Genomic DNA, 13,312 nt, shown 5'->3' with positions numbered 1-13,312 from the left:
GTCACAGGGTAGCCATGGGCAGCTTTGGCGGCTAGTTTGCTCGATTTCGCCTTCCTGAGTGGCTTCCGAGGAAAACAATAGCTTAAAAATGAAAAAGGAGCTTTTACAGAGACGAGTACCTTGACTGTGCACAAAGCAGACAAGCCCCAAAATGGCACATACATTTTCCTCTTTCCTACCTAGATTTCTACTGATTTTGGTCAGTTTAGGATACAGCATTTTATAAAAATATAAACCAAAGGATAAAGAACAACTTGGAGTAATCTAGTTCTGATACTTGAAGACACGCTTCATTTATTTTGGATGTTTTAATCATATAGGGAGATATATGACGTGAAACTAGCATTTTCCTCGCTAGCTACTAGTATTTAAAGTTAACATAGCAGAAGCCACTGAACATTTATTCAGGTGAACTCATGTATGTAATGGAGTTGCCTTTAGCAACTCTGCCTCGCTCCTGGGCCTCCTGTGACTACGCTACCTTAAGTTTACATTTATCTTTCTCTGATGATCACAGCTGGGCAGGATTTTAAAACTTTAACCTAGAAAGCCTTGAAGCCTGCATTATACGCAGTGCTAACAGCCCAAACAAAGAGGCAAAAGCAGCAAGAGGTTTATTGTAATACTGGTATTTTCTGAGCTCTTATTGAGCAAAACATTTAATCTAATGTATTACACTTAATGAAGAGTCAGGAACTTGTACTGCAAATAACAGATCAGATATAATTGGAATTTGTTCCGCACCACTAGCCTACATATATCAATAAAAACAATAACCACATTGGATTTTGGGCTCACTTCATTTGCATTTCTTAATTTAGTGTTTAACTAATTTAACAATAGTAATGATTTAATTCAAATTAAAATCTAAGGAAAATAAAACAATCTTAAAAAGCCATTAAAGATTTCATTAAGTTCCATCTAAATTAATATTAGCTTTCTTAATATTTTCAGTAAATGGCTTTTTCTCTCACCACTGAAACAAACATGAAGTTTCCTCTGTGCAGCCAAGCTTTAGACAAACCTTGTTAGATTTATTGGTATTATTTCAAGCAATTAATTAATATACATTAGAGTTATTTAGAAGAAAAGCACAAAAATGGCAGGAAAATGGATGAAGCTGTTTTTAAAACACTGCATTCAACTTATATAATTGTTCTTTGAGCCTTTTATGTGGAGCTCTTAGGTATACGTTATCCATTAGATCCCATTTCCCATACATTTGTGGTATGGCTCCTAAGCATCAGACGCACATGAGTTACCCAAGCCACAACAGTTTTTTTACAAGACATTTTCTCCACATGTAGCAGTCACTTGCACGAGTGACTACTCAGAGAAAACAATTCATTTCAGAAATACATCCGTTATAATAACCTAAAGGTTTCTGTAAAGCTCCAGTCTTGCCTCCCATCCTCTAAATGATACAGAAAAGTTATTTGTATGATATAGGCATCACTCTCTCTCTCTCTCTCCCCCCCCCATGTAGTGTGAGTATGCATGTGTATAAATAAAAATTTATGTATATAAAACTTTCTTGTTTTAACCAGTAGAATACAACACATCCTACGTCAGTCCTCAACATATTTTTGCTTTTGCAGTCTCCCAGAATTTGGAGCTGATTTTGGGGTGTTGGGCATGCCATCAGGCCAGCCAGAAAGGATGTACGGAGGAGGTAGATGCAAGAAGTCAAACTGAGGCCTCTCTAAATTGGAACTGCTCACTCTATCAGTTTAGCCCCTTGGTTAAAGTGCAAACCAGTTAAATGGTCAGGCCTCTAAGGAGCTATCTAGCTCATTTTCAAGCATATAACAAGGGCTGGAAATTAGGGTTATAGTCCTGCACTCTCCTGGTTCTCATGATTAACCTTTATTCATGCAAATGGCAACACTGAAATCAACAGGAATGCCCTTGCAGTGATTACGCTTGTAAGTAACAGCCTAGATAACATTTAAAATTTGCACTGACCTGTATCACAGCTCATAGCAGCTACTGTAGTTGAAAGGATTTATTAATAGCTTTAGGTAATGAATAAAAAAAAGGGAATTTAAAACACAAAAATAAATAAGAAGCTACTAGGTCCTGAGTAATTGCAAATCACTCAAAAACACAATTCCACCTTTTCAAATAGATATTCCAGTAATTTTTTTATTCTAATGTGTCATACTTAAAAACATCGGCTTCAGACGTTCACCTGCATTTCAGTGGGTACCAGCCTTTCATGTTCACAGGCAAAATTAAGTATGAAATACGAAGCTTTGTATCACTTTTTCAGCAGCACAAGTGTTCATTTGCAGGTAAACTTAAGTCATTTAACTAGAAGTGCACTTAATTTGAAGAGATTACTCAAGCAGCTCTCCACTTGTACATTTGTGTTACCATTATAATTTGAACTACTTCAAAACAACAAAAAGTTCATTTTTGACCAGAATAAACACAGACGAAAAAGATCAAGAGCACCTTGAGTGAAGAGGGTGAATGCTTTTGAAAATATCCTTTAAAATCCCTCCAGTTCTGTGACCAGTGACCACCTTCATTCCAATGCTACTCACAGGGCTGCTGCTACAGAGGCTAATATATGACATTATTTTCTGCTGTCATGTATGTTTTAAGATGGGCACTGAGAGGACTGAAATACTTTGCTGACCTGTAACAATGCTGAGTGCCCTCAGGCTTTCCGTAATTACTTGTTGAGATGCATACATGGAAATTGCTATGTACGGATAAATATTGACGCTTGTCTGTTTGGTAAAATATACCAGCAATGGAGAGGGAAGGAACTGAGCGACTCAGTCCTGGAAACACAGAGGAGGCAGCCAAGGATGTGCTGGAATAGAGCCCCCAGAAGCCTTCCTTCAGCACATGGATACCTCTAGGATCCAAAGCCCTCTACCAACAAAGCCCAGATTTGAAATATAGCAAAAGTGATCTTAACCTGTTGAAAATAAGACATGAGAACACCCTGAAGAAAGCTACTCTCAATGATGGAGTACATTAACTAGACAGGTAAGTACACTGAAACTTTGGCTACCGACTTTAGGCTACGGAAATCGAACGTATTTCTAAGTCAGTTCATTTGTTGTCCAAAATAATACTGGCATTCGATACCACTTCTACAATGAATATACATTGTTCAGTATTGTTACCTTTAGTAATATCGTTGCTTTGTAAAAAGAAAGAATTCAGTATGATGTGCTTGCGCACACCAAACACCTTCTAGTGGAGTTTTTCAGACAGAGCGTTCAGCTCATTCAAACTCCTATGCAGCCGTTCCTTTCGCTTAGTGTTACTGCAAAAGCGGAAATACAAAAGCACACAGATTTGTATTTTAGAAAGACGCTAGCTGATTTCTACAAACAGGGGCTAATGGAACTTTCATCCACCAGAACTTCTGAAAACATCTAATCATTATCATTCCAGAAGAACCAACTGAGATAGGCACACCCAGAGGTGAGACATTAAGAGTTAAGCCACGCTTTAGTAACATTTCAGATAAAGATTGACAAGTGCCGTTACCTGCAGTACAGGTATCCTCTAAAGAACTATTTCACTTTGAGACACTATCAAAAATAAAACCATCACAAACACACCTTTTCCTTGTATGTATACACATACTTCTATTTTTAATTTCAAATTTCCTGCTTTCAGAAATTTCTTATTAAGCTTCAAATATTGTCAAATGGAAGACAAATACTTTAAAACCAACAGAAGTGGTAGAGAAGTGACCGTTTTTAAACTCACTCTCTACTTGAGCAGTAATTGATGTACAATGCTCAGCAGGTACTCCTGGGTTTAGTTTTACTTTGAGTCTGTCTGATGCTGTACAATCACTGTAAGTGCAGTCAGAAAAAGACAATTTCAGATTCAAGCAAACTTTTTCTTTGTGTTCTTTCATCCATTCTTTAGATTTTCCAACTAAGAAAAGTATAGCACTGATGAGCTGAAGGCCACTGTAAGAGACTGCCAAGTCCGGCCTTTTCAGCATCAAAGAGAAAAATGATATCACTGTCCGGAAGCTGGGATCAGGAATTTCATGTCACCTACCCTATCACTAAGGGACTTAATTCTGTGGGTGCTCTAATCTCACTCTTCCACACACCCAATTTTTCTTCTTCAGGTCAGTCCTGTCACTGATCCCAAAGTCCAGCCTCCAAGTGCAAAGCTAAAAAATTTCTGTTCTTACTCACGTCAGAGAGAGAACTTTAGAAGTACGTACCGCACTTGAAGCTTATTTTTCATGAACGTCCCAACCTTTGCCACCCTTTACACTTGGACTAAACTGACACTGTGAAAGCCTTGGGGCTGAGACCTGCCATTTCACATGCACCATGCACACCTTTGCTAGTGCATAAGTTAGACACACCACATACAGGCTTAATAACATTATAGTTTAAAGGCGGAAAAAAGAATAACCTTCATGTGCGCTCTTGAAAACCACAGGCCAGAATAAGAAAAAAAAGCTGCCCAAATTAACTCTTTCATGTCTGAAGAGAATTAAAGTTATACAAGTAGACTGCAAAATTCCCCTTGTCCACAGACGTGTGAACTTTTACTTGGTTTTTACTTAAACAAGAAATGTGGGGGGTGCTTGGTTATTTTTTTCTTGAGATAATCTGAGTAAGCACTGAGCAGCTGTCCTCTGGAAATCAAAGTCTGGATCAAACCAAAGCTTTAGATATTTTAAATTGTTTTACAAACTTAGGCAGTAATCTCTTTTAAAGTAAGGCAAAACTGTTTTGCTTAATCTCATGCAACAAACACAGTCACAGCTAAAAATCACTGTACGTGCAGGCAAATAGAGTATGCAGGGAAAGAACGACTTCTCTAGTGGAACCCCTGTTAACACTGCAAAACCTCAAGTGTGGGTTGATGCAGCTGGAAGCACTGAGATACTCAGTGCTCAGAACTGAGGTGTAACGTGAGATGTGTAAGAGAAGCTGAGTCACCTTAAATCAGAAAAAAGGAAAGTCAGCTGGAGGGACTAGGGAAGATTGGGAGAGCTGATTAGGGTTCACTAACAGGCCTGTCACATTTGAGCAACAAAAATGAAAATACAGAAAGACACAGGAAGAACGATTTAAAATAATAAACATGTAACATTTCACTAAGTGTCAACTAAGGTAAATGTGGTATTTTACAAGCAGAATGATCATCAAAACAGGGTAGCATTTACAGTGATACCAGCAGCTGCTATTGGTATAAATGATTAATACAAAGCAATGTATAAATAGCTGTAAATCAGATGAGCTTCCTAGCAATGGCATCTCTTACGGATTCCCATGTGTCTGAGACAGAATGGACCATGCTGATCCTTTGAATTCACCCTTCTATGACATAAATGATCTCTTTGGACCAGATCACCTGTTTTTAGAAAAAAAACCCATCTTGTTCTTAAAACTGCCAGTGCTAAAGAATTCACTATACCACCGTCAATTGCTGCACTGTTTGATTTCAGTTTCTGTTAAAAATCTGCACCTTCCTTGACATTTGAGGTTTGCCCACCTTCAACTTCCAGTTATTGAACCATAATGTTTCTGTCTGTAAGGCTCAAGAGTCCTATACTATCGAGTTTCCTTTCCCCAAGAAGGTACTTATAGACTGCAATCATGTCACTCCCTTGCTAATCTAAATGGATTTAAAACTATAGATCAGTCTCAAAAAACAAGCGATAAAAGGAGATTTATTGGATAACCCAACTGATCTCCAAGTCCCCAGCTTCTAGAGATCCACGAAGCTCTAACAAAACCAGCCAGCTGACAGCTTGACTATTTTTCTGAATACTGCTTGAAGAGTACATCCACTGAAACACTCATAAACAATCTCTCCTAACATCAGGGCACAGGAATTGAACCATTTACATACTTGGTCTTTTGCTGACCAAACATTAAAAGTGATTGTTCAAACAATGACAACATTTTATCATTGTGTCAGGAAAAAAAGACAGATAGTACCCCTTGCAATCTTTTTATTAACTCTTCAGATTTTCTGTCTTCATTGTGTTTCCTGTATATGTATAACAATAATAAAACAAAATAAAAGCAAGACAATAGCCACTGCATGAAAAATTCTACAGCACGTAAGCAGCTTCCTTATAGCACATTAGGTCATTTCCTTCAGAGACATTTTATCTAACCCTTTTAAAAATTAGTTAAACTAATACTGTACTCTCCTGAGCCAAGTAATAATAAAAAGCCCTTTTCGTAAAATACTTGGTCAGGGAATTGGTAATGAGCTAACCAACCTTTCACTCCAGATCACTGGCTTAAAACCAAGCCTTGCTTGATCGTGCCTAGAAGGCTCTGCTACGTGATAAAAGCCTGATGTTCTGTGGGAAATAAGAGGGGATACAGTCAAGTCCTTGGCAAGGTATTGCCCGTCTCACGCTGGCAGTCTTATCAGCCAGAAGTTTCATCAGAAAATACAAATATCCTCTGCAGCAGAATCACTAGCTTATCTGGGAGGAAGATCCTGCCTTTGATGAATTTGAAAGCACTTCTTGAGCCAGCACTCCTCCCTCAAAAATATAGGCTTAAGATCTAATGGCAAGGGTGGTATTTATGGTCTGTTTGTACCACACACCGAGTGGTACGCTCTGCCCCGTCCCTATTCATACATGTTTCAATCTGACCATTACCACTATTCAGTATTACTTTAAACAGAGGACTTCAACCTCCTGTCAAGGGCACTGTCTTCTAACTGTTTTTAAACTGTTTTCACTCACTTGCTGAAGCACAAGGCCTCTAACAAAGCCGTCACCCTTGTGCCGCTGAAACATCATCAGCACTCTTAGCAGCAAACAGCAAGAGACAAGCACGAAGCCAACACAACATTTTAGTATTGATTTCTCCAAGAAATTTAAATCCCGTGGGGCATAAACATCAATTTAATCTGTATGCAACTACAAAATGGCCTCACTCACAGCGTTCCTAATTTCAGCCAAAACACTGCTACAACTGGAGTAGAAACATACTTGGCGGTGAAGGCAAAGGCGACTGACGGAACGAGTACCCCAGCGTTCCTGATAATTCGTAAGAGTTTGAGAGACTACAATCACAGAAGCCAGTCGGTCAAAGACAACCACCAGCAGAAAAACTTGTCTCATAGCCTGACACAAAGCCATCCCCAGAGAATCCTGAGGACCAGTGACACCCAGCCTTGCCGAACTGCAGAGCCACTTCATCCTCCAACAGACCAACACTTTGCTGAGAAGTGACAGCCTCATGCCTCACCTTCGGGTTTCTGAGCCTCCAAATGACAACATGAACGATGAAACACAATCGTTCCATGTTATACTAATTGATATTTTCCGAGCTTCCCTCGCTCCATCAGATTGCCTTCCCTGCAGACATAGAGCCACACATTATTACTACCTTCAATCTGCTGAAAAGAGCATCAGAAGAAAACACCACCTGAAGGAAAAAGGAAATTTGGCACCTTGGAGTTTGCCCTCATGTAATCTTAGACTGAGTTCTTCAGAAGATCTAAGTTCCCACTCTAACCACTGAGAAGTCAGGCCCAGCAGGCTCTGACATTTCCCTTTTTTTCCCTAGCGCTGCAGGACTGCTGTTTTGTTTAAGAATGCATCCTGTTGTGTATCCAATCAGAAAGATGTACTTTCACACATTTGAAACACTGGTAACATGTAGCATTTAAGGAAAAAAAATGGCTCATTCTTACACCAGTGCAAAGCCACAGGCATGTCTGTGTCACCCCAGCTAGTACTTACGCACCCAGTCAGCAGAATTCAGGGCACCAGCGTTATTTGCAAGCGACGGATTTATGTACGTAAGAAACCGTAAATCACATAATAAACACAGATGCAGGATTTTATGGACAAACCTTGCGCTTGTAAAATTTGGAACCTTCTATCCGCCTCCCCCTGCTGATGACAGTTAGGTGGCAGAATCAGATTCCTAAAGGTATAAATATGACACGAACAGCACATTGGGCAACTGGAGTACTACGAACCCGCTGACAGGCAGAACAACGTGAAGGCGGAAAGCCCTGTCCAAAGCTAACAGCTTCAACACAGACCCCGCCCCAGATAATCAGCCTACCTACAAGACAGGATTTATTAATTGCTGCTGCAGTCCCACAGAAGCTTATTTAACACAACCCTAGCACACACCTGACCCAGTATGCATAGACATAGTGCTCAGATTACCATTAACATGAAGGTTTCTACACTGTAGACCAGCACATCATTTAAATATCTATTGACTACATGTGTGATCAACACCAGAACCCCTACCTGTGTGCTGTTTTCCTTCAGCATACATAACATACATCATACCAATATTTACTTCACCCATCAGCGGGCAGGGGGAGAGATTTTGCTCCCAAGAACAATCAGTTTTGTGGGTCTTCACCAGGACAGCTTTGCTAGGCCCAAGCAAGGACCATCGCAACATTCTCCAGTCAGCATCAATATGAATTTTAGGATTGCTTGGTCAGGAACAGAGGCAACTCTGAAGCGATCATCACGATTATTAAAGTCTATACTGGCAGATCAGTCTGAACCACTGACAGCTTTATAGCTGCTGTGATCACCTGTGTCACTGAGCTGCAGACACTGTCATTTCTCTATAAAGTTGCCATGGGTTTGACTTCAGAGTCCTCAAACCACGCAGCAAGCCTGTCTGCATGACTAGCCTCTGAACTCCAGTTGTAAGTTCAGCTTTCAAAAGGGGATGGCTGCGAGCAGAAAAAGGAAGTGACAAAACAGAAGGTGTTTATGATACAATCAAAATCCAGGAAAATAAAGGCAGAACAGCAAACCTTCACCTTATCTACATGAATCTCTGAATCGGAGGATGTAAACAACAGGGACAGACCAAACTTCACTTGTTTGTTTCTAGATCACAACACTCTATCCACCCCTTAAGCACATAAGCAAAACAGGATACAGGGTGTTACTGAATGATTTCCCCTGAAATCTGATTGAGAAAGATTAGAGCAATTAGAACAGAGTGACACACACTTTTAAAACCCTTAAATCACGATTAATGTAAGGTTTAACTTTTCTCCTAAGGATCATCTGGTGACTCTGTGCCATTTCCAAAATAAGGCTGACATACACATCCCAGCCTCAAAGGAAAAAACCATGAGACAGAATCCCCTGCCCTCTACTGGCACATGAGCCACACTGAAACCTCTGCACATGCTTGCAGGCAAGCGCAAACAGCACCTGAAGAACTGTTTTAAGGGGTTTTTTTTAAACTATTATTTGTAATTTATGTAAGAACTATAATATACGGGACACATCAAACTGAGAACAAAGCCTCACATATAAAACACTCTTTCAGCATCATTGCACTTCTTCCTGCAGTGCTAGCTAGACCGAGGATTCAAAATACTGCTCCTAGCAAGATAATATATTCATTAACTGAAAGTAAATTCTAGGGGATTATCTAATGTTTGTCTTGTTCACAGCGCATAACTGAGAACTCTAGATGACAGATTTTTATTTATTTATTTTTATAAAATTCTCTTCCATGTACGCTGCTGCTTTTCAGATTACAGGCATCCAAACTGCATTTGGCCCAAGAATAAAGAGGCAGATTCATGACTCTGCCAAAACAATTTTCCATCACCTTGGTGCCAGAGCTAGGGCAATTCTTAGCCAGGTCTCCGACTCATTTGCACCACTGAGATGCCACCACACAAACCTCAGGACACCACAGCAAAGCCTTTGTTGTGACTGACCGTGCCACTTCCATTTCTGTTACGGATCAATTTGATAGGTGTCATCATATAACTTTCAAGATCTTCTGAGCAGTTATTACTGTATTCTCCCATTGGTGTAAACAACAATAACAAAAAAAGCCAAGATTTACACTGCTGTGATTGTATTTCTGAATGTAAATCAGCTTGATTCCTGGAAAAAATCAAAGTAAATTCCCCATGTAGACAAGGAATTGAATAAACACAAGGGTCCTGACTGTATATTTCATCCAAAAGATAAATAAGTTTTTAAATCACGCTAAAAACAAAAAAGCACCCTGAAAAACAGCAGCTATTAAACAAGAGAAAGTCTGGCAATACCAGAGTAATTCCCACAATGCTCATCCATACCCTGAAAGAAACATGCTGAGAATACACCCTGTTTTCAGAGCTGCCACACAACAAATGCAGATGTAAGCCTACCATCACCACACAAATAACTGAACATGACATTTAAATAATACCACTAAGGAAAAATGGGAGATGCGTACAGCCTACACTACGTACAGCAGTTCTTTTTTAAAGCAACTCATCTTTTAGTTACCAAATAGCTAAAAGACCCTTGGGATGAAACAAAACAAAAGCATACAAGGTTCCAAGGAATCTACAGGAACACAGTGCAATCACACCCATCTCCTTTTTACTGTAGACATATACAGCATTAAAAAAAAAAAAAAAAAAGTGTTCTTAAAGCTTATTAAGCCACATCCTAAAACTAGTTAGGTTTTTGGCTGTCCTACTTAGCCTGAATGTATTTACAGATAATTTCTACCTGTTTGTTTCTGTGCCAGAGCTGCCTGATATCTTAAATAGTTCTTCTTGCACTCTGGTGTTTGTCTAACCCCTGACATTTACAGAGTGCAAAAGTATCCTCTTCAGCCATGAGCCTTCTAGGCTATTCAAGCCAAGGTTTTGGTGCAGCAGAATCTAAGAATGAAGGATAAACAGGTATTTTAAACTATGTGGATCTCTGCCTGTCTCCATAAATAACCTCCACAAATAAATACGGTTTCAAGTATATAAGAAAATATATAACAGGAAAACCTTTACAGCATAAATTTATGAGGTGGTCTTGCCAAGCCTTGTGATTTGTTCCAGTATCTCCACATTTTCTCAACTTTCAGCTCTCTTAAAAAAACCCAAAAATATTTTATCCTTCATGATTATGGATAAAAGCCTGGAGGTTGGAGTCAAGCAATGGCTTGTAAAGGAGGAGATCAGCATTGGCTTGTAAAGGAGGAGGTCAGGATGTAGATAAAAATAATATGTTTTTAAAAAATAAAACATTGGTTAAGAACCCTCAAGATGAGTTAATTGAGTATTTTTTAGGATGCCACTAGCTGATACACTGACAGGAAACACCAATAAAACATCTTACCAACTTGCCTGTATTCTTTTTGTAGAATTGCACAGCTAGTAATGATCTGATCCCATTTCTATAGGTAAAATACTGGCTGATTTTGTTGTTCCAATATGCTAAAAACTATTCATATTACACATTCTAGCAAGCAGGATCTCTTGCTTTCTAAACCACAGGACAGGGGAAGGGCTTCAGCTTTATTAACAGAAAACAGAGGTAAAGAGGTAAGTGACCAGCTTATGGCAGATCCAGGAACTGAACATAGATTTCAGATTTTGTGTGCCTTAGGCAGAAGGCTGGTCGTCTTTTCACTTAACAAGCTGTCGAAGCCCAAACTCTTATTTAAAAATTGACAATGCAGCTCAGTAACAATGAAGCAGCAAGAATACTTGAAAAAGAAGTCATCTTAAAGTTAAACCATCGGTCCTTCTAAAGTTAATACCTGCAAAAACTTGCTCCCAACACACCACCAAAATTTCTTCCAGGAAGCTAACTTAGAATTCATATCAGTTTCCGTATCCGTCAGGCAGGACAAGAATCACAATACTGACACTACTGTCGAGACTCCTATCTTTGTGTTTGATCTCTGGCACCATTAGTTCTGCAGCTTTTTCATCGTACTTACTGACTTTATATCCCAGCTTTTCAGCATGAATCCTCTTGGCCATGAACTGCCCTTCAATCAACGCTCGTACTTCCACCTCCTTTGGAAAGTCTGAAACCTGTATCAAAGAGGGAATGCATGAAGTTAACGAGCACCTTACACAGTATAAAATGCCAAGCTGGAGACTGGTTAAAAACACAAAAGATATTTATCATTGATTATCCTTGTCTTGACCCTGAAATCTGCTTTCAACTAGGCCCAGTTCTTTACTCATACACACAAGATGGACCTAAAGACTCATGACGGAGAATGCAACCCATAACCTCGGTGCTGTTGGCAAATCCATCAAACTTTAAATCAGTGCATGATGGGAAGAGGTTCTAGTGCAAGTTGTGAACTCTTCTCTATGCATTTCTCAGCACCAAAGGCTGCTTAAGAATCAATAACTCAGAAATATAAAATTAAAGCAAGTACATAAAATTCAGATGCATCAAGCAACGTCACAAAAGTTTAAATCTATTTCTCTCTGCACAAAAGTGAAACTGTGTCATCTTTTAATTAATGTATTTATTTGCTATAAATAACATTTTTCTGTCATTTCGTCAACCAGAATATGAGAACGGCAATTCCTATTTTAATTCCAATTGGACTTGAGCTTGCGTTTACTTACATACCACTATGTAGCTTGTAGGTTACTCCAGGCAGGACAGCAAAATGAGGTCTTTACATACGCATTTAGAGCAAGATAAAAGACAAAATATTATAGCACAAAGTTTCAACATATCCTTATCTGTGTGTCTGCAACTTAGAAGATGGGGACTAAGTCATGTAAGTGTACTAAGCTCTCAATAAGCTTAAAGTTAATCCTGTTTCAAAAACGGCGTTGGTTTCAGTAAATCCACATTTTCCAGTAAAGGAAATATTTCCTCAAAAAACTACCGTATAAGTTCTAGTTCAGACTTTGCACTGTAGATACTCTCAAGCTACAGACCAAATACTTCCTTATGAAAATCATCCCAGGGACTTGCATCAATAAATGAAACTTGAAAGCAAGTATCTCAGACAAAAAAAAAAAAAAAAAAAAAAAAAAAGAAAAAAATCAGATAACGGCAAAGACTTCAAGCCTTGACCATATTCTTTCAAGGTTTGAGACGTTAACTAGGTTATTACTACCTTTTCGTTGTCTCTGTTGAATCTGTGAATCCCAACTGCTTCAGGAGTAATTTCCATCACATCAAAGTAGAAACCTGCATCAAGGAACATTAAAGAGTGTCATGTTTGCTCCTTGCCCAAAGTTGGAATCTTATTTCAGCACACAGCTAAAATGATAATAAATGTTTATCACATATTTGGAAAGACATTTGAGTCACCACACAGCCTGTTTCTTAACTAATTTCAGTCCACACATTTATCAAATTTAACTACTTTCAGTTTACAAAAATGTGGATCTTAAGCATGTCTGGCTCGAGGCATCCAAACAATATAACAAACAAGTCTACAAAAGAGCACACATCCACCAGAACACACACACATGCAAGTAACATAGATAACATAAAATACATCTGAAGAAATAGTTTCAGTAGGTCATATGCAAGGGTGAGAGGGAGAAAAAAAAAGAAAAAATAGTA

The 13,312-nt window shown here is 38.9% G+C and overlaps 1 protein-coding gene across 3 annotated transcripts in view; it reads right to left on the bottom strand.

Moving 5' to 3' along the window:
• Window positions 1–13,312, bottom strand: part of XYLB (xylulokinase) — an 85,374-nt gene that overhangs the window by 47,054 nt on the left and 25,008 nt on the right. For all 3 annotated transcript variants that reach the window (XM_087763577.1, XM_087763643.1, XM_087763712.1), the window contains exons 14-15: window positions 12,858–12,931; window positions 11,706–11,802 (exon numbers count right to left, since the gene is read on the bottom strand). In XM_087763577.1, the coding sequence (XP_087619703.1) occupies window positions 11,706–11,802; window positions 12,858–12,931 (171 nt within the window). The remainder of the gene's footprint in view (window positions 1–11,705; window positions 11,803–12,857; window positions 12,932–13,312) is intronic.

The sequence above is a fragment of the Nipponia nippon genome, unplaced genomic scaffold (genome assembly GCF_047370975.1).
Source record: "Nipponia nippon isolate SJK-2023a ecotype South Korea unplaced genomic scaffold, ASM4737097v1 scaffold_1, whole genome shotgun sequence".
Taxonomy (NCBI): domain Eukaryota; kingdom Metazoa; phylum Chordata; class Aves; order Pelecaniformes; family Threskiornithidae; genus Nipponia; species Nipponia nippon.
The sequence above is the reverse complement of the archived record's forward strand: the minus strand, read 5'-3'. Positions and strand labels throughout refer to the sequence as shown.